The sequence below is a fragment of the Eleutherodactylus coqui genome, chromosome 10 (genome assembly GCF_035609145.1).
Source record: "Eleutherodactylus coqui strain aEleCoq1 chromosome 10, aEleCoq1.hap1, whole genome shotgun sequence".
In the NCBI taxonomy this organism is placed as follows: domain Eukaryota; kingdom Metazoa; phylum Chordata; class Amphibia; order Anura; family Eleutherodactylidae; genus Eleutherodactylus; species Eleutherodactylus coqui.
In genome coordinates this window covers 696471-716920 of record NC_089846.1, presented here as the reverse complement: position 1 = coordinate 716920, position 20450 = coordinate 696471, and the positions used below count along the sequence as shown (strand labels likewise).

The 20450-nt window shown below is 56.2% G+C and overlaps 1 protein-coding gene across 2 annotated transcripts in view; it reads right to left on the bottom strand.

Annotated features, from left to right (window-relative positions):
* The window catches only part of WAS (WASP actin nucleation promoting factor), a 43779-nt gene that overhangs the window by 7031 nt on the left and 16298 nt on the right, over window positions 1-20450 (bottom strand). The window contains exons 1-7 of one of the 2 annotated variants that reach the window (XM_066579936.1): window positions 9414-9831; window positions 7236-7322; window positions 3283-3379; window positions 3008-3049; window positions 2881-2931; window positions 2580-2769; window positions 787-829 (exon numbers count right to left, since the gene is read on the bottom strand). In XM_066579936.1, the coding sequence (XP_066436033.1) occupies window positions 787-829; window positions 2580-2769; window positions 2881-2931; window positions 3008-3049; window positions 3283-3379; window positions 7236-7310 (498 nt within the window). In that variant the 5' untranslated portion in view covers window positions 7311-7322; window positions 9414-9831. Of the gene's footprint in view, window positions 1-786; window positions 830-2579; window positions 2770-2880; window positions 2932-3007; window positions 3050-3282; window positions 3380-7235; window positions 7323-9413; window positions 9832-20450 lie in introns of those variants that run through there. The other variant, XM_066579935.1, reaches the window with a different exon arrangement.

The window sequence follows — 20450 nt, the reverse complement described above, 5'->3', positions numbered from 1 at the left end:
TAATGGGGTTCCTCACAGCTTAAGGGGGTTCTACCTCAATTACAAGCGGTCCTTTCACAGTGACGTCACTGCGGGGACAGAAGCGACCGCTGCAGTGACAGGAGCGCGAGATATGGGAGTCTCGGCCATGAGACCTCCACTGATCAGTGAGTGACCCCCTGTCCTGTGAATAGGGGTAACTTGCCATTGTGGTAGACCCAATTTATCACAGCTTGTCTAGGCCCCAGACCTTGTCCTGTGGTCCACTGAGTGCTGCTTCTAGGCGGAGCGTCCCGCGTTGCTTCTTTGCAGCGACCCTTCGGGCGTAGGGAAGCACAAATGGCGGCGCGGCCTCTCTGTACACATCATTAGTGTAAGACACTGTGGCATGAGCCGGCCAATCAGACCAGTATGTAGGATCTTGGCCTACTATACATGCTACACACGGGGTGCAGCGTGGGTAGTCAGAGAAGCCGTCCGGCCATCTCCGCTTCTCCAGGCCTGGCGGGTCCCTTTAACTTCTGCAGACGTGGATGACATTTATATGGCAAAACAAAAGAGCAACTCTGTTTCCATGTCTCACAAAGTACAGAACATCAGAGAGGTGAGGCTGGATGGCGTCGTACAGTGAAGACAAACGAGGCTCAGGGCCACCAATGTAGTGATCACAGGGGCCCCAGCCATCAGACATTTATCATATATGCTGTGGATAGTCAGGGTCCACTGTGGGATAACCCCTTTAAGAGACAGAAAATGTATGGATATATACAGATAGGATTAAAGGTCTGCTGTGTCGGACATACTTACATCAAATCCATTGTTTGGATCCCAACCAACATGAGAGACGTGTCTGTAATAGAGCAGTGGACATTGTTACATTGTATATACTACAGTATAGGTGCGGACCCTCAGTATCACATTGCATTATCACAGTGATCAGGGCCTGTATCTGGGCAGGAAAAGTGACGAAAGCACATACACAATGGGAGGAATTGGGCTAAGCAGCAGCACATGTGAAAAAGACGGGTATACTAATAGATCACAGACTGAACATGAGTCAACAATGTGATGCAGCAGCCAAAAAGGCAAACCCAATTCTGGGATGTATTAAGAGAAGCATAGAGTCTAGATCCCGTGAGGTCATTATCCGCCTCTACTCTTCCTTAGTCAGACCTCATCTGGAATACTGGGGCCAGTTCTGGGCACCCCACTTTAAAAAAGACCTAGACAAACTGGAGCAAGTTCAGAGAATAGTTACCAAGATGGTGAGCGGTCTGCAAATCATGTCCTATGAGGAACGGTTAAAGGATCTGGGAATGTTTAGCAGAAGAGAAGGCTGAGAGGAGACTTAATAGCTGTCTACAAATATCTGAAGGGCTGTCACAGTGCAGAGGGATCAGCCCTATTCTCATCTGTACAAGGAAAGACTAGAAGCAATGGGATGAAACTGAGAGGGAGGAGACACAGATTAGATATTAGACAGTGAGGGGATCAATGAGTGGAACAGGTTGCCACAGGAGGTGGGGAGTTCTCCTTCAGTGGAAATCTACAGAGGCTGGACAGACATCTGTGTGGGATGCATATATCTATATTACTCCCCAAATCTGCACCATTCGCAACCTGATTGGTTGCTTGCATTTACTCATTCACGGTGATTGGTTGTTTAGGTTGGCTCGTGTAGAGGTGGGGAGTAAAAGGCTAATATGCGTCTGGGATGATTTAGTGATCCTGCACTGAGCAGAGGGTTGGACCCGATGGCCGTGGAGGTCACCATTCTATGACCGCTTTTCTCGCTCCACTACGGGGACATAAACAATGTAAACTCACTATTTATTCTACACGGCAAAAAAATAAAATGGAGGCAGATGATCAGTGATCAAAAAAGCCGCATCTACCCCAAAATGGTAGCAATAAAAGCTACAGCCTGGGCAGAGTGCCGTCCGTGGAGAAATAACAACCTCATCGGCCCGCATGCCACAATGTAAAAGGAATGGGGGGGGTTATTGTGCAGAAGTGAAAAAACCTAAAAAAAAGGTTTGGTCCCGTCGTAATCGTAGCGCACTGCAGAAACCCGTCGGGCAGGAGTGATGCTGTAAGAAATAGGATTGATACTTCCTCCTTCGGCCCTCGAAAATAAAGAGAAATCAAAATGTTACATTTATATGTAAGTAAAAAGTTCTACCAATAAAAGCGACAGCTCGCTGCGCAAAAACCGCCCCTCGTGCGGCCGCCTCGCCGCGGGAAAAGAAGGGTTGGCTTTTGAAAAGTGAAGAAGAAAATCCCCCCCCCCCAAATATTGTGCTGTTGAGACCAAAATCAGCCGCCTCACAAAGGGGATGAAGAGCCTTGGAAGGTGAGGAGGAGCGTGGCCGGATGATAGAGCGCACTATTAACCAATGCATTGCTGGCAGTCCAAACATGTTCATATGATTTAGGCTGCCACCAAATATCACTTGTCCTGCCAGAGACTTCCGTAGAGTCACAGTGGGAGGTTGCAGCGATCCAACCTCCTTGGAAGTTTTGCGTTTGCAATATTGCAGCAACCTGCGACGAGTTATCTCTGTCGCACCGCCGCAGGCGCTGTGTGGCCTTTATCTTACGTGAAGCCACTCGGTGCCCCGATGTCGGCTTTGGAGAATTTCTTCTTCCCCTTTTTGCTTCTGGATTTATCAGCGGGTACTGGAAGCACGCGGTATCTTTCTGATGTGATATCTGGGTTCTGAATGCTGACGGCCGCCATGTTCAAGCCTGAGAGTTGGCTCGTTGGATGAGGCTGCAGGCTTGGAGGACCTGGAGGGAGCACAATGTCAAGAGACGGGCATGGGTGCAGCCATACGACAGAAGTTGGCAGGATTATGGCGCCCCACCACCACCACCGCCGTGTTCATCGTTCCATCTTACCGTTGGAGTCTTGTCCTGGCGGCGGCGGCAGAGGGAGGGCACTTCTTCTTTCTGAAGATGGTAGAACAAGAAGCAGTGAGTTCCTCTTCAGCCACAGGCACATGATGAAGGGTAGCAGTCCACTTACCGTCTGACGCTGGCGCAGGTGGTGGGATGACTTGGCGTTTGTCTGTAAGAGGAATACAGATTGGAAGCTGGCACCGCAGAGTGGTGCAGAGTTCCCTATCCTTCAAGAGGTCAGGAGAGTAAGATGCGGGGTCTCTTGACCACCAAAGCCAAGAGCGCCATCCAGCTCCGCCCATGATGTGTATTCTCTACCACCTACTGTGGGCACGGAGGTCTATGAGGACCGCATGTTGCCAGTACCAGCAGATGTCTACAATGCCCACAATGACGTCTTACCTTGGCGGTGTTGTCTTTTTTGCAACTTTTCTTCAACAACCGTTTGAAAGGCTTCAGCTTCCTCTTCATTGGCAAAATTCAGTCCAACTTGGCATTCCTGCGGGTAGAGAGACAGCGGGTCACATGCACGGACCTGGCACCAAACTCCAAGGGGTTGTTTTCACTTTTTGGAACTGAAGACTTTTTGTAATTGGTTTTCATTTAAATATTTATGTTTGTTTGCTTTCTAAACTTGTATTAATAAGCAGACTGACACTGCCCCCTAGTGGTCACATGTATGCACTGCCCCCCACGAGCTATTCAAAGGGGCTGTATGACAGTGCGGGGGATGGGGAGGAGAGGAAGCTACTATTACAGGGGGCTGTATGACAGTGGGGGATGGGGAGGAGAGGAAGCTACAATTACATGGGGCTGTATGACAGTGCGGGGGATGGGTAGAAGAGGCTACTATTGCAGGGGTTGTATGACAGTGTGGGGGATGGGGAGAGGAAGCTACTATTACAGGGGGCTATATGACAGTGTAGGGGATGGGAGGAGAGGAAGCTACTATTACAGGGGGCTGTATGACGGGCGGATGGGAAGAGAGGAAGCTACTATTACAGGGTGCTGTATGACAGTGCGGGGGATGGGAAGGTGAGGAAGCTACTATTACAGGGGTTGCATGACCGTGTGGGGGATGGGAAGAGAGGAAGCTACTATTACAGGGGGCTGTATGACAGTGCGGGGAATGGGGAGGTGAGGAAGCTACTATTACAGGGGGCTGTATGACAGTGCGGAGGATGGGGAGGTGAGGAAGCTACTATTACAGGGGGCTGTATGACAGGGCGGGGGATGGGGAGGTGAGGAAGCTACTATTACAGGGGGCTGTATGACAGTGTGGGGGATGGGAGGAGAGGAAGATACTATTACAGGGGGCTGTATGACAGTGCGGGGGATGGGGAGAAGAGGAAGCTACTATTACAGGGGGCTGTATGACAGTGTGGGGGATGGGAGGAGAGGAAGCTACTATTACAGGGGGCTGTATGACAGTGCGGAGGAGAGGAAGCTACTGCTACTATTACAGGGGGCTGTATGACAGTGCGGGGGATGGGGAGGAGAGGAAGCTACTATTACAGGGGGCTGTATGACAGTGCGGGGGATGGGGAGGAGAGGAAGCTACTATTACAGGGGGCTGTATGACGGGCGGATGGGAAGAGAGGAAACTACTATTACAGGGTGCTGTATGACAGTGCGGGGGATGGGAAGGTGAGGAAGCTACTATTACAGGGGTTGTATGACCGTGTGGGGGATGGGAAGAGAGGAAGCTACTATTACAGGGGGCTGTATGACAGTGCGGGGGATGGGGAGGTGAGGAAGCTACTATTAAAGGGGGCTGTATGACAGTGCGGAGGATGGGGAGGTGAGGAAGCTACTATTACAGGGGGCTGTATGACAGGGCGGGGGATGGGGAGGTGAGGAAGCTACTATTACAGGGGGCTGTATGACAGTGTGGGGGATGGGAGGAGAGGAAGATACTATTACAGGGTGCTGTATGACAGTGCGGGGGATGGGAAGGTGAGGAAGCTACTATTACAGGGGTTGTATGACCGTGTGGGGGATGGGAAGAGAGGAAGCTACTATTACAGGGGGCTGTATGACAGTGCGGGGGATGGGGAGGTGAGGAAGCTACTATTACAGGGGGCTGTATGACAGTGCGGAGGATGGGGAGGTGAGGAAGCTACTATTACAGGGGGCTGTATGACAGGGCGGGGGATGGGGAGGTGAGGAAGCTACTATTACAGGGGGCTGTATGACAGTGTGGGGGATGGGAGGAGAGGAAGATACTATTACAGGGGGCTGTATGACAGTGCGGGGGATGGGGAGAAGAGGAAGCTACTATTACAGGGGGCTGTATGACAGTGTGGGGGATGGGAGGAGAGGAAGCTACTATTACAGGGGGCTGTATGACAGTGTGGGGGATGGGAGGAGAGGAAGCTACTATTACAGGGGGCTGTATGACAGTGCGGAGGAGAGGAAGCTACTGCTACTATTACAGGGGGCTGTATGACAGTGCGGGGGATGGGGAGGAGAGGAAGCTACTATTACAGGGGGCTGTATGACAGTGCGGGGGATGGGGAGGAGAGGAAGCTACTATTACAGGGGGCTGTATGACAGTGTGGGGGATGGGAGGAGAGGAAGCTACTATTACAGGCGGCTGTATGACAGTGCGGGGGATGGGGTGGAGAGGAAGCTACTATTACAGGGGGCTGTATGACAGTGCGGGGTATGGGAGGAGAGGAAGCTACTATTACAGGGGCTGTATGACAGTGCGGGGGATGGGAGGAGAGGAAGCTACTATTACAGGGGGCTGTATGACAGTGCGGGGGATGGGAGGAGAGGAAGCTACTATTACAGGGGGCTGTATGACAGTGCGGGGGATGAGAGGAGAGGAAGCTACTATTACAGGGGGCTGTATGACAATGCGGGGGATGGGGAGGAGAGGAAGCTACTATTACAGGGGGCTGTATGACAGTGCGGGGGATGGGGAGGAGAGGAAGCTACTATTACAGGGGGCTGTATGACAGTGTGGGGGATGGGCAGTTGAACGCACGTCACGTTGGGTTGCCTTCGTAGTTTTGAGTGGATTTTTCACATCTGTGTTTTCTGTCCTTTCTGCATTTTGCTTCTTCGTTTTTATCGACACTCCTATTGTCTTTCGCCGGCGGCCGCGATTCACTGACAGATTGTTTTCAGTCAAAAGTATCGCTGACGCTCAAGAATTGCATGATACGATTTTGCTGCGATTTTCTAGCGGTGATTTTGTGGTCGCCGGTGTGAAGGAGCCCTGAAGGATATTTAGTCACATTTATAAACCTTCTTGGACCATTATTCATTTTGCGTGGGCCAGCCACTTTCCCAGAGTGGGCGGTGCTTGTTAGAAGGGGCGTGGTCGCATAGGCCTATAGATTTGGCCTCATGCACATTGGCGGTTTTTCCTGCGGTCTCTGAAGCGGGCGTCCGCCTCCGGTTTCCGCAGCAGTAACCCTCCATTGCACGCTATAGAAAAATGATTTTTCATGCACACAAGCGGAAACCAATTGGGGTTTCTGCTTACTGTTGAAAAATTGCAGATTGCTCCGTTTTCCTACTGTTCGCGCACGGACAGCTTTCGTTTAAGTCAATGGACGGCGTCCGACCCGCGGCCCGTCTGCAGCAGTTCTCGGGCTGTGGATTCTGCGAGAAAAGCAGGAGTTTTTATTAGAAAAAATCTGTATTGCGCATATCTGACCCGCGAGCCATGCGGACCATCCGCAGTGCCGGAAGAAGACAGGTCCATGCGGATGCTGGCGAAGAAAACAACAGGCATGCAGAATCACCCGCGGCACGGTCACGGCAGGATTCCATGTAGGATTCCGCAGTCGCCATCCGGACCTGCCGTGTGCATGAGGCCTTTATACGATATTAATGTCTGCTAGTTGGCGAACAGAGGCGCCGGGAAGACGTCAGACGAAGAGGATTGTTGGAAGTTGTTGGACTTAGGGAATTTCCTCCTCAACTTTTCGGTTTCATTCACACGGGCGTACATTGTTCCGTGAATGCGCAGCATCATCTCAGACCACAACCCGCCTATTTCCCGTGTGCTTGCAATTTTACATGCGGAAGGCAGCGCACACCCATCGTAAATACGCTCCTCCTACCTAATTCGCACCAGCCGGACGCGCTGCGCTTTTTATCCTACCACTGTAAATCATGTGAATAACCGGATTGAGCGCGGTGGGCTTCATTCACTGCCCATTCCCAGGTAATATTGTGTATGTATGGCTGGGTGAATGAGGCCCTAACTGTGCACCGTCACGTATCATGAGAAAGTATGTGACCCCTCATAGTCATACAACATGAAGACCTGATAAAGGGTAGTATGAGCTCTCTGTGGCATGACATCCGTTAATCACTTGCAGTATCGTACAACTTACATCGGAAGGGAAGGTGTGGAAGAATGGCGCCGGCGTGAGGTACATCAGCTGCTGGTAAAGCTCCTGCTCCCACATCAGCTTCTCCTCCTGCAAAACAAGACATGACAGCGGTAAAAAACGTAGAGCCGCCAGGGGAGCCGCGTGACGCTGGGACACTGACTGCTGCGGCTCTGCTGCATCCAGCCGTGCCGCCATATAGAAGCTCAGAAAGCGTCGATGCCTACGGAGTCACATCTGCTGGGAAAAGTCACAATGGCGGCCATATTGGCTGTAGACAGGAAGTGTAACCGCCATCCAGCCGGGTATTCAGTTCTAGAAGCACCCATGTTGTACAACAGTCTGCTGGTATTTAACCACTTCATGACCTTCTAATATAAGGTTATGTCAGGCGATTATGGAGGGGCGGAGTCTGCTGTATCCCCTGCGGCGACTCAGGCGTCGGTCCTGGGTATTAATCTCGCACGTAATAGATTGATTTCTATGGGGCTGCAAACATCTGCGTTTTTTTACAGGATATCCTATTTATAAGCTCGGAGGATTTAACCCCTTAGTGACCAAGCCTGTTTGCGCCCTAATGACCAGGCCAAGTTCTGGAAATGTGAAATGTCACTTTAACATAGAATAACTCCGTAAAGGTTCTGCAGATCCCGGTGATTCTGACGTTGATTTTTCACCCCATTTTGTACTTCATCTAGGTGGTAAAAAATAGACTGATAAAATGTATGTATATTTATTAAAAGCGCCAAAATTGGGAAAATTTTGAAAGAAAATTGTCATTTTTTCACATTATCAACTGCAATGTCAAATATGTGCAAACAGACTGTACAAATTGTTGATGAGATATATATTTCCATCTGTTTACTTTATTTTGGAAGCACATTGGAAAAACTTTAGAATTTTTAACCATTTAGAAGATGTACAAATGTAACATTAATTATCAACACTTTGAGGAACACAATAGGTGTCAGAATGATAGAGACCCCCACAAATGTCCCAATTTTAGAAACTACACCCCTTAATGTATTCCCTGAGGGGGTCGGGAGGATTTTTACCCCACATTTTCTTTTCAGGAATTATTGCAATTTAGAGGAGAAAAAATAAAATTTCATATTTTTGCAGATACGTCATTTAAAAGACAGTTTTTTTCCTATATTGCACAAGAAAATGAGGATTTACACCCCAAAATGGATCCCGCTGTTTGTCCCGTGTTCAGAAACATACCCATTGTGGCCCCAATCTGCTTACAGGACACATGGCTCGGCCTATAATGGAGGGAACACCTGTTGGATTTCAGGACACCACTTAATGAATTCCCGGCCTCGCTGCTCACTTGTACGGAAAAAAATGGACTCCCTAAAAATAATCCCCCCCCACCCACCTTTTCCTCCTCCTTTTTTCCATTCCCTTAATCCAAGATAAAAGTAATAATGTGAACTGTGTGGTCCGAAGACGGGGGTAATTACAGGGGCTGGTTGGGATGAGCACATAGGGCAATAAAACTGGGTATCCCTCCTCCTCCTCCCATGCTTTGTCTGAGGATATATCTTGACCTCAGTGATGGGTATGGGGTGTATAAAGTGGCGCTCTGTGAGTCTCCGTGAGTCTCCGTAATCTTGCTGAGGTGCGGCGGTCTCACACAGAAGGTGCTCAACAAGCTGCTCCTGGAACTGCAGGAAGGCGAGCGTTCCCGGGGCTTCTTGTAAATTACGGATTACAGGTAACGCTCTGAATAACACCGGGCTCACACGGCTGGATGTGGGATCTGCTTATGGAGGCCCGCAGCGGATCCCAGCTGTGAGCCTGGCCGTGGCCCTGCGTCACGTAATGTACTGTGTACTCACACAGGCGGTACACCTTTTGTTTATATTTCCCGCACCGCCGCTTAGCGATGATGCGGGTGCAGCAGCCGAGATCCAGGCCTTCAGCTGGGGAGACGGCAAGGTACAAGATGATGGTGTATTATGGTTGCTCTACCATCTTCTTTTCCTGAGAGCCGAAGTGCAGCCCAGCTCAGCAGGGGGGAAAAGATATAACAGTCCTTACTACCAAGCATCAGTTCTGGATCGTCTTCGTGACGCCAGTGCCCCTAGATGCGTGACGAGTCACTCGCAGGGAATACATGAGTCTACAAACACAATGTCTTTGAAAACTGGAGGCACTCAGTTTTGTTTTACTCACGGTTTCAACTCTTGATTTTCCAGCACAACAGAAGTGCTTTTGCTTTTCAATGGGAAACAAGTGCTTTTTGACCAGATTAAGTGCCACGTTTCTTGACACGCTTACTTCCCTTGCACATATTTCTGGCACTTAAAGATGAGGAGTCCTCTTCCCCCAAGGCACACACATCCTCATAGTTATCTGATGGACTCTCTCTTGGGGCAGCCACTCCTGTCGTAGAAGGCATTCTCAAATGCTTTCTTCTCACCTCTTAGTCCTCAGCACCCGCTGCTAGCTGTGGTGAATTCTGTTCGTCCCTTGGCCATGCAGTATAGCAGGGGGAGGGGCGACAACCATACTCTAACTCCTCCCGCAGGATGCACCCGAGCTCCTGTCTCCAAGAGAGATAAGTCTCCTGGCATGTGAGATTGGACCGAGGCGAACCCCGGCGCACATCACATGACCAGACCAAGGCTGAGCCCTGGCAGGAGAGTCAGCTGACCTCAGCACGCACAGCCTGACCGGACCAAGGCTGAGGCCCGGCAGGAGCGTCGACTGACCTCCGCACATCACATGACCGGACCAAGACTAAGCCCCAGCAGGAGTGTCGACTGAACCCAGCACACATCACATGACCGGATGAAGGCCGAGCCCAAGCAGGAGCGTCAGCTGACCTCAGCACACATCACATGACTGGACCAAGGCTGAGCCACGGCAAGAGTCAGCTGACCTCAGCACGCACCGCCTGACTAGTACCAAGGCTGAGCCCCAGCAGGAGCGACAACTGAATCCTGTGCAAATCACATGACCGGACCGAGGTTGAGCCCCGGCAAGAGAGTCAGCTGACCTCAGCACGCACTACCTGACGAAACCAAGGCTGAGCCCAAGCAGGAGCATCAGCTGACCTCAGCACGCACCGCCTGACCAGACCAGAGCGCAGCACAATCACATGACCGGATTGAGGCTGAGCCCCAGCAAGAGCGTCAGCTGACCTCATCGCACATCACATGACCGGACCAAGGCTGAGTGGCAGCAGGCGCATCAGCTGGACCCAACGCACATCACATGACCGGACCAAGACTAAGCCCTGGCAGGAGAGTCAGCTGACCTCAGCACGCACTGCCTGACCGGACTAAGGCTGAGCCCCGGCAGGAGCGTCAGCTGAGCGCAGCGCACATCACATGACCGGACCGAGGCTGAGCCCTGGCAGGAGAGTCAGCTGAGCTCAGTGCACACCGCCTGACCCGACCGAGGCTGAGCCTCAGCTGACCTCAACGTACATCACATGACTGGACCGAGACTGAGCCCCAGCAGGAGCGTCAGCTGACCTCAGCGCAAATCACATGAACGGATCGTGGCTGAGCCCCAGCAGGAGCGTCAGCTGGCCTCAACGCACATCACATGACCGGACCAAGGCTGAGTGGCAGCAGGAGCATCAGCTGGACCCAGCGCACATCACATGACCGAACCAAGGCTGAACCTTGACAGGAGAGTCAGCTAAACTCAGCGCACACCACTTGACCGGACTAAGGCTGAGCCCCAGCAGGAGCGTCAGCTGACCTCAGCACGCACTGCCTGACCAGACCAAGGCTGAGCCTCGGCAGGAGCTGCAGCTGAGCGCAGCGAACATCACATGACCAGATCAAGCCTGAGCCCCAGCAGGAGAGTCAGCTGACCTCAGCACGTACCGCTTGACTGGACCAAGGCTGAGCCCCGGCAGGAGCGTAGGCTGAGCACAGCGCACACCGTCTAACTGTACCGAGGCTGAGTCCGTCAGGAGCTTCAGCTGAATCCAGCGCACATCACAAGACCGGACCGAGGCTGAGCCCTGGCAGGAGAGTCAGCTAAACTCAGCGCACACCGCTTACCCGGACTAAGGCTGAGCCCCGGCAGGAGCGTCAGCTGAATCCAGCCCACAGCACATGACCGGACCAAGGCTGAGCCCTGGCAGGAGAGTCAGCAGACCTCAGCACACATCACATGACCAGACCAAGGCTGAGCCCCAGCAGGAGCGTCAACTGAATCCTGTGCACATCACATGACCGGACCGAGGCTAAGCCCCGGCAAGAGAGTCAGCTGACCTCAGCACCCACCGCCTAACTAGACCAAGGCTGAGCCCCGGCAGGAGCGTCAGCTGAGCGCAGGGCACACCACCTGACCAAACCAAGGCTGAGCCGAAGCACGAGCGTCAGCTGACCTCAGCATGCACCGCCTGACCGGACTGAGACTGAGCCCCAGCAGGAGCGTCAGCTGACCTCAGCGCACATCACATGACCGGATCGAGGCTGAGCACTGGCAGGAGAGTCAGCTGGCCTCAGTGCACACCGCTTGACCGGACCGAGGCTGAGCCTCAGCAGAAGTGTCAGCTGACCTCAGCGCACACCGCTTGACCAAACCGAGGCTGAGCCCTGGCAGGAGCGTCAGCAGAATCCAGTGCACATCACATGACCGGACCAAGGCTGAGCCTAAGCAGGAGAGTCAGCTGATCTTCGCGCACACCGCCTGACCGGACCGAGGTTGAGCCCCAGCAGGAGCGTCAGCTGGCCAAAGCGCACACCGCCCTACTGGGCCGAGGCTGAGCCTCAGCAGAAGTGTCAGCTGACCTCAGCGCACATCGCATGACCGGACCGAGGCTGAGCCCCAGCAGGAGTGTCAGCTAACCTCAGCGCTGATCGCCTGACCGGACTGAGACTGAGCCCCAGCAGTAGCGTCAGCTGACCTCAGCGTACATCACATGACCGGGCCGAGGCCTCTGTCCCAGCAGGAGCGTCAGCTGACCTCAGCGCACATGACATGACTGGACCGAGGCTGAGCCCTGGCAGAAGAGTCAGCTAAACTCAGCGCACACCGCTTGACCAAACCGAGGCTGAGCCCTGGCAGGAGCGTCAGCAGAATCCAGTGCACATCACATGACCGGACCAAGGCTGAGCCTAAGCAGGAGAGTCTGCTGACCTCAGCACACATCACATGACCGGATCGAGGCTGACCCCAAGCAGGAGCGTCAGCTGACCACAATACACATCACATGACCAGATCGAGGCTGAGCCCCAGGAAGAGCGTCAGCTGACCTCAGCCCACATCACATGACCGGATCGTGGCTGAGCCCCAGCAGTAGTGTCAACTGAATCCAGCGCACATCACATGACCGGACTAAGGCAGAGCCCCGGCAAGAGACTCAGCTGTCCTCAGCACGCACCGCCTGACCAGACCAAGGCTGAGCCCCGGCAGGAGCGTCTGCTGAGCGCACATCACATGACCAGATCGTGGCTGAGCCCCAGCTGGAGCGTCAGCTGGCCACAGCATGCACCACCTGACCGAACCCTGGCTGAGCCCAAGCAGGAGCGTCAGCTGACCTCAGCACGCACCGCCTGACCAGACCAGGACTAAGCCCCGGCAGGGGCGTCAGCTGAGCGCAGCACAATCACATGACAGGATTGAGGCTGAGCCCCAGCAGGAGCGTCAGCTGACCTCTTCACACATCACATGACCGGACCAAGGCTGAGCCCTGGCAGGAGAGTCAGCTTAACCCAGCGCACATCACATAACCGGACCGAGGCTGAGCCCCAGCAGGAGCGTCAGCTGTCCCTAGCGTACATCACATGACCAGATCGTGGCTGAGCCCCAGCAGGAGCGTCAGCTGACCTCAGCGCACATCACATGACCGGACCAAGGCTGAGCCCTGACAGGAGAGTTAGCTAAACTCAGCGCACACCGCTTGACCGAACTAAGGCTGAGCCCCGCCAGGAGCGTCAGCTGAATCCAGTGCACATCACATGACCGTACCAAGGCAGAGCCCCAGCAGGAGCGACAACTGAATCCTGTGCAAATCACATGACCGGACCGAGGCTGAGCCCCGGCAAGAGAGTCAGCTGACCTCAGCACGCACCACCTGACCAGACCAGAGCGCAGCACAATCACATGACCGGATTGAGGCTGAGCCCTAGCAGGAGCGTCAGCTGACCTCATCGCACATCACATGACCGGACCAAGGCTGAGTGGCAGCAGGCGCATCAGCTGGACCCAACGCACATCACATAACCGGACCAAGACAGCCCTGGCAGGAGAGTCAGCTGACCTCAGCACACACTGCCTGACCGGATTAAGGCTGAGCCCCGGCAGGAGCGTCAGCTGAGTGCAGCGCACATCACATGACCGGACCGAGGCTGAGCCCTGGCAGGAGAGTCAGCTAAGCTCAGTGCACACCGCCTGACCCGACCGAGGCTGAGCCTCAGCTGACCTCAGCGTACATCACATGACTGGACCGAGACTGAGCCCCAGCAGGAGCGTCAGCTGACCTCAGCGCACATCGCATGACCAGACCAAGACTGAGCCTCAGCAGGAGCATCAGCTGACCTCAGCGCATACCGCCTGACCCAACCGAGGCTGAGCCTCAGCAGAAGCGTCAGCTGACCTCAGCGCACATCGCATGACCAGACCGAGGCTGAGCCCCAGCAGGAGCATCAGCTGGCCTCAGCACACATCGTATGACCGGACCGAGACTAAGCCCCAGCAGGAGCGTCAGCTTAACCCACCGCACATCACATGACCGGACCGATGCTGAGCCCCAGCAGGAGTGTCAGCTGACCTCAGCGCAAATCACATGAACGGATCGTGGCTGAGCCCCAGCAGGAGCGTCAGCTGGCCTCAACGCACATCACATGACCGGACCAAGGCTGAGTGGCAGCAGGAGCATCAGCTGGACCCAGCGCACATCACATGACCGAACCAAGGCTGAACCCTGACAGGAGAGTCAGCTAAACTCAGCGCACACCACTTGACCGGACTAAGGCTGAGCCCCAGCAGGAGCGTCAGCTGACCTCAGCACACACTGCCTGACCAGACCAAGGCTGAGCCTCGGCAGGAGCTGCAGCTGAGCGCAGCGAACATCACATGACCAGATCAAGCCTGAGCCCCGGCAGGAGAGTCAGCTGACCTCAGCACGTACCGCTTGACTGGACCAAGGCTGAGCCCCGGCAGGAGCGTAGGCTGAGCACAGCGCACACCGTCTGACTGTACCGAGGCTGAGCCCTGGCAGGAGAGTCAGCTAAACTCAGCGCACACCGCTTAACCGGACTAAGGCTGAGCCCCGGCAGGAGCGTCAGCTGAATCCAGCCCACATCACATGACCGGACCAAGGCTGAGCCCTGGCTGGAGAGTCAGCTGACCTCAGCAAACATCACATGACCAGACCAAGGCTGAGCCCCAGCAGGAGCGTCAACTGAATCCTGTGCACATCACATGACCGGACCGAGGCTGAGCCCCGGCAAGAGAGTCAGCTGACCTCAGCACCCACCGCCTAACTAGACCAAGGCTGAGCCCCGGCAGGAGCGTCAGCTGAGCGCAGGGCACACCACCTGACCAAACCAAGGCTGAGCCCATGCATAAGCATCAGCTGACCTCAGCACGCACCACCTGACCGGACTGAGACTGAGCCCCAGCAGGAGCGTCAGCTGACCTCAGCGCACATCACATGACCGGATCGAGGCTGAGCACTGGCAGGAGAGTCAGCTGGCCTCAGCGCACACCGCTTGACCGGACCGAGGCTGAGCCTCAGCAGAAGCGTCAGCTGACCTCAGCGCACATCGCATGACCAGACCGAGGCTGAGCCCCAGCAGGAGCATCAGCTGGCCTCAGCACACATCGCATGACCGGACCGAGACTGAGCCCCAGCAGGAGCGTCAGCTTAACCCACCGCACATCACATGACCGGACCGATGCTGAGCCCCAGCAGGAGTGTCAGCTGACCTCAGCGCAAATCACATGAACGGATCGTGGCTGAGCCCCAGCAGGAGCGTCAGCTGGCCTCAACGCACATCACATGACCGGACCAAGGCTGAGTGGCAGCAGGAGCATCAGCTGGACCCAGCGCACATCACATGACCGAACCAAGGCTGAACCCTGACAGGAGAGTCAGCTAAACTCAGCGCACACCACTTGACTGGACTAAGGCTGAGCCCCAGCAGGAGCGTCAGCTGACCTCAGCACGCACTGCCTGACCAGACCAAGGCTGAGCCTCGGCAGGAGCTGCAGCTGAGCGCAGCGAACATCACATGACCAGATCAAGCCTGAGCCCCGGCAGGAGAGTCAGCTGACCTCAGCACGTACCGCTTGACTGGACCAAGGCTGAGCCCCGGCAGGAGCGTAGGCTGAGCACAGCGCACACCGTCTGACTGTGCCGAGGCTGAGCCCAGGCAGGAGAGTCAGCTAAACTCAGCGCACACCGCTTAACCGGACTAAGGCTGAGCCCCGGCAGGAGCGTCAGCTGAATCCAGCCCACATCACATGACCGGACCGAGGCTGAGCCCCGGCAAGAGAGTCAGCTGACCTCAGCGCACATCACATGACCGGATCGAGGCTGAGCACTGGCAGGAGAGTCAGCTGGCCTCAGCGCACACCGCTTGACCGGACCGAGGCTGAGCCTCAGCAGGAGTGTCAGCTGACCAAGGCGCACACCGCCCTACTGGACCGAGGCTGAGCCTCAGCAGAAGTGTCAGCTGACCTCAGCGCACACTGCTTGACCAAACCGAGGCTGAGCCCTGGCAGGAGCGTCAGCAGAATCCAGTGCACATCACATGACCGGACCAAGGCTGAGCCTAAGCAGGAGAGTCAGCTGAGCTTCGCGCGCACCGCCTGACCGGACCGAGGTTGAGCCCCAGCAGGAGCGTCAGCTGGCCAAAGCGCACACCGCCCTACTGGACCGAGGCTGAGCCTCAGCAGAAGTGTCAGCTGACCTCAGCGCACATCGCATGACCAGACCGAGGCTGAGCCCCAGCAGGAGTGTCAGCTAACCTCAGCGCTGATCGCCTGACCGGACTGAGACTGAGCCCCAGCAGTAGCGTCAGCTGACCTCAGCGTACATCACATGACCGGGCCGAGGCCTCTGTCCCAGCAGGAGCGTCAGCTGACCTCAGCGCACATGACATGACTGGACCGAGGCTGAGCCCTGGCAGAAGAGTCAGCTAACCTCAGCGCACACCGCTTGACCAAACCGAGGCTGAACCCTGGCAGGAGCGTCAGCAGAATCCAGTGCACATCACATGACTGGACCAAGGCTGAGCCTAAGCAGGAGAGTCAGTTGACCTCAGCGCACATCACATGACCGGATCGAGGCTGACCCCAAGCAGGAGCGTCAGCTGACCACAATACACATCACATGACCGGATCGTGGCTGAGCCCCAGCAGTAGTGTCAACTGAATCTAGCGCACATCACATGACCGGACTAAGGCAGAGCCCCGGCAAGAGACTCAGCTGTCCTCAGCACGCCCTGCCTGACCAGACCGAGGCTGAGCCCCGGCAGGAGCGTCTGCTGAGCGCAAATCACATGACCAGATCGTGGCTGAGCCCCAGCTGGAGCGTCAGCTGGCCTCAGCATGCACCACCTGACCGAACCCTGGCTGAGCCCAAGCAGGAGCGTCAGCTGACCTCAGCACGCACCACCTGCCAGACCAAGGCTGAGCCCCGGCAGGAGCGTCAGCTGAGCGCAGCATACATCACATGACCAGATCAAGCCTGAGCCCCAGCAGGAGAGTCAGCTGACCTCAGCGCACATGACATGACTGGACCGAGGCTGAGCCCTGGCAGAAGAGTCAGCTAAACTCAGCGCACACCGCTTGACCAAACCGAGGCTGAGCCCTGGCAGGAGCGTCAGCAGAATCCAGTGCACATCACATGACCAGACCAAGGCTGAGCCTAAGCAGGAGAGTCTGCTGACCTCAGCACACATCACATGACCGGATCGAGGCTGACCCCAAGCAGGAGCGTCAGCTGACCACAATACACATCACATGACCAGATCGAGGCTGAGCCCCAGGAAGAGCGTCAGCTGACCTCAGCCCACATCACATGACCGGATCGTGGCTGAGCCCCAGCAGTAGTGTCAACTGAATCCAGCGCACATCACATGACCGGACTAAGGCAGAGCCCCGGCAAGAGACTCAGCTGTCCTCAGCACGCACCGCCTGACCAGACCAAGGCTGAGCCCCGGCAGGAGCGTCTGCTGAGCGCACATCACATGACCAGATCGTGGCTGAGCCCCAGCTGGAGCGTCAGCTGGCCACAGCATGCACCACCTGACCGAACCCTGGCTGAGCCCAAGCAGGAGCGTCAGCTGACCTCAGCACGCACCGCCTGACCAGACCAGGACTAAGCCCCGGCAGGGGCGTCAGCTGAGCGCAGCACAATCACATGACAGGATTGAGGCTGAGCCCCAGCAGGAGCGTCAGCTGACCTCATCACACATCACATGACCGGACCAAGGCTGAGCCCTGGCAGGAGAGTCAGCTTAACCCAGCGCACATCACATAACCGGACCGAGGCTGAGCCCCAGCAGGAGCGTCAGCTGTCCCTAGCGTACATCACATGACCAGATCGTGGCTGAGCCCCAGCAGGAGCGTCAGCTGACCTCAGCGCACATCACATGACCGGACCAAGGCTGAGCCCTGACAGGAGAGTTAGCTAAACTCAGCGCACACCGCTTGACCGAACTAAGGCTGAGCCCCGCCAGGAGCGTCAGCTGAATCCAGTGCACATCACATGACCGTACCAAGGCAGAGCCCCAGCAGGAGCGACAACTGAATCCTGTGCAAATCACATGACCGGACCGAGGCTGAGCCCCGGCAAGAGAGTCAGCTGACCTCAGCACGCACCACCTGACCAGACCAGAGCGCAGCACAATCACATGACCGGATTGAGGCTGAGCCCTAGCAGGAGCGTCAGCTGACCTCATCGCACATCACATGACCGGACCAAGGCTGAGTGGCAGCAGGCGCATCAGCTGGACCCAACGCACATCACATAACCGGACCAAGACTGAGCCCTGGCAGGAGAGTCAGCTGACCTCAGCACGCACTGCCTGACCGGATTAAGGCTGAGCCCCGGCAGGAGCGTCAGCTGAGTGCAGCGCACATCACATGACCGGACCGAGGCTGAGCCCTGGCAGGAGAGTCAGCTAAGCTCAGTGCACACCGCCTGACCCGACCGAGGCTGAGCCTCAGCTGACCTCAGCGTACATCACATGACTGGACCGAGACTGAGCCCCAGCAGGAGCGTCAGCTGACCTCAGCGCACATCGCATGACCAGACCAAGACTGAGCCTCAGCAGGAGCATCAGCTGACCTCAGCGCATACCGCCTGACCCGACCGAGGCTGAGCCTCAGCAGAAGCGTCAGCTGACCTCAGCGCACATCGCATGACCAGACCGAGGCTGAGCCCCAGCAGGAGCATCAGCTGGCCTCAGCACACATCGTATGACCGGACCGAGACTGAGCCCCAGCAAGAGCGTCAGCTTAACCCACCGCACATCACATGACCGGACCGATGCTGAGCCCCAGCAGGAGTGTCAGCTGACCTCAGCGCAAATCACATGAACGGATCGTGGCTGAGCCCCAGCAGGAGCGTCAGCTGGCCTCAACGCACATCACATGACTGGACCAAGGCTGAGTGGCAGCAGGAGCATCAGCTGGACCCAGCGCACATCACATGACCGAACCAAGGCTGAACCCTGACAGGAGAGTCAGCTAAACTCAGCGCACACCACTTGACCGGACTAAGGCTGAGCCCCAGCAGGAGCGTCAGCTGACCTCAGCACACACTGCCTGACCAGATCAAGCCTGAGCCCCGGCAGGAGAGTCAGCTGACCTCAGCACGTACCGCTTGACTGGACCAAGGCTGAGCCCCGGCAGGAGCGTAGGCTGAGCACAGCGCACACCGTCTGACTGTACCGAGGCTGAGCCCTGGCAGGAGAGTCAGCTAAACTCAGCGCACACCGCTTAACCGGACTAAGGCTGAGCCCCGGCAGGAGCGTCAGCTGAATCCAGCCCACATCACATGACCGGACCAAGGCTGAGCCCTGGCTGGAGAGTCAGCTGACCTCAGCAAACATCACATGACCAGACCAAGGCTGAGCCCCAGCAGGAGCGTCAACTGAATCCTGTGCACATCACATGACCGGACCGAGGCTGAGCCCCGGCAAGAGAGTCAGCTGACCTCAGCACCCACCGCCTAACTAGACCAAGGCTGAGCCCCGGCAGGAGCGTCAGCTGAGCGCAGGGCACACCACCTGACCAAACCAAGGCTGAGCCCAAGCATGAGCATCAGCTGACCTCAGCACGCACCACCTGACCGGACTGAGACTGAGCCCCAGCAGGAGCGTCAGCTGACCTCAGCGCACATCACATGACCGGATCGAGGCTGAGCACTGGCAGGAGAGTCAGCTGGCCTCAGCGCACACCGCTTGACCGGACCGAGGCTGAGCCTCAGCAGAAGCGTCAGCTGACCTCAGCGCACATCGCATGACCAGACCGAGGCTGAGCCCCAGCAGGAGCATCAGCTGGCCTCAGCACACATCGCATGACCGGACCGAGACTGAGCCCCAGCAGGAGCGTCAGCTTAACCCACCGCACATCACATGACCGGACCGATGCTGAGCCCCAGCAGGAGTGTCAGCTGAATCCAGCGCACATCACAAGACCGGACCGAGGCTGAGCCCTGGCAGGAGAGTCAGCTAAACTCAGCGCACACCGCTTACCCGGACTAAGGCTGAGCCCCGGCAGGAGCGTCAGCTGAATCCAGCCCACAGCACATGACCGGACCAAGGCTGAGCCCTGGCAGGAGAGTCAGCAAACCTCAGCACACATCACATGACCAGACCAAGGCTGAGCCCCAGCAGGAGCGTCAACTGAATCCTGTGCACATCACATGACCGGACCGAGGCTAAGCCCCGGCAAGAGAGTCAGCTGACCTCAGCACCCACCGCCTAACTAGACCAAGGCTGAGCCCCGGCAGGAGCGTCAGCTGAGCGCAGGGCACACCACCTGACCAAACCAAGGCTGAGCCGAAGCACGAGCGTCAGCTGACCTCAGCATGCACCGCCTGACCGGACTGAGACTGAGCCCCAGCAGGAGCGTCAGCTGACCTCAGCGCACATCACATGACCGGATCGAGGCTGAGCACTGGCAGGAGAGTCAGCTGGCCTCAGTGCACACCGCTTGACCGGACCGAGGCTGAGCCTCAGCAGAAGTGTCAGCTGACCTCAGCGCACACCGCTTGACCAAACCGAG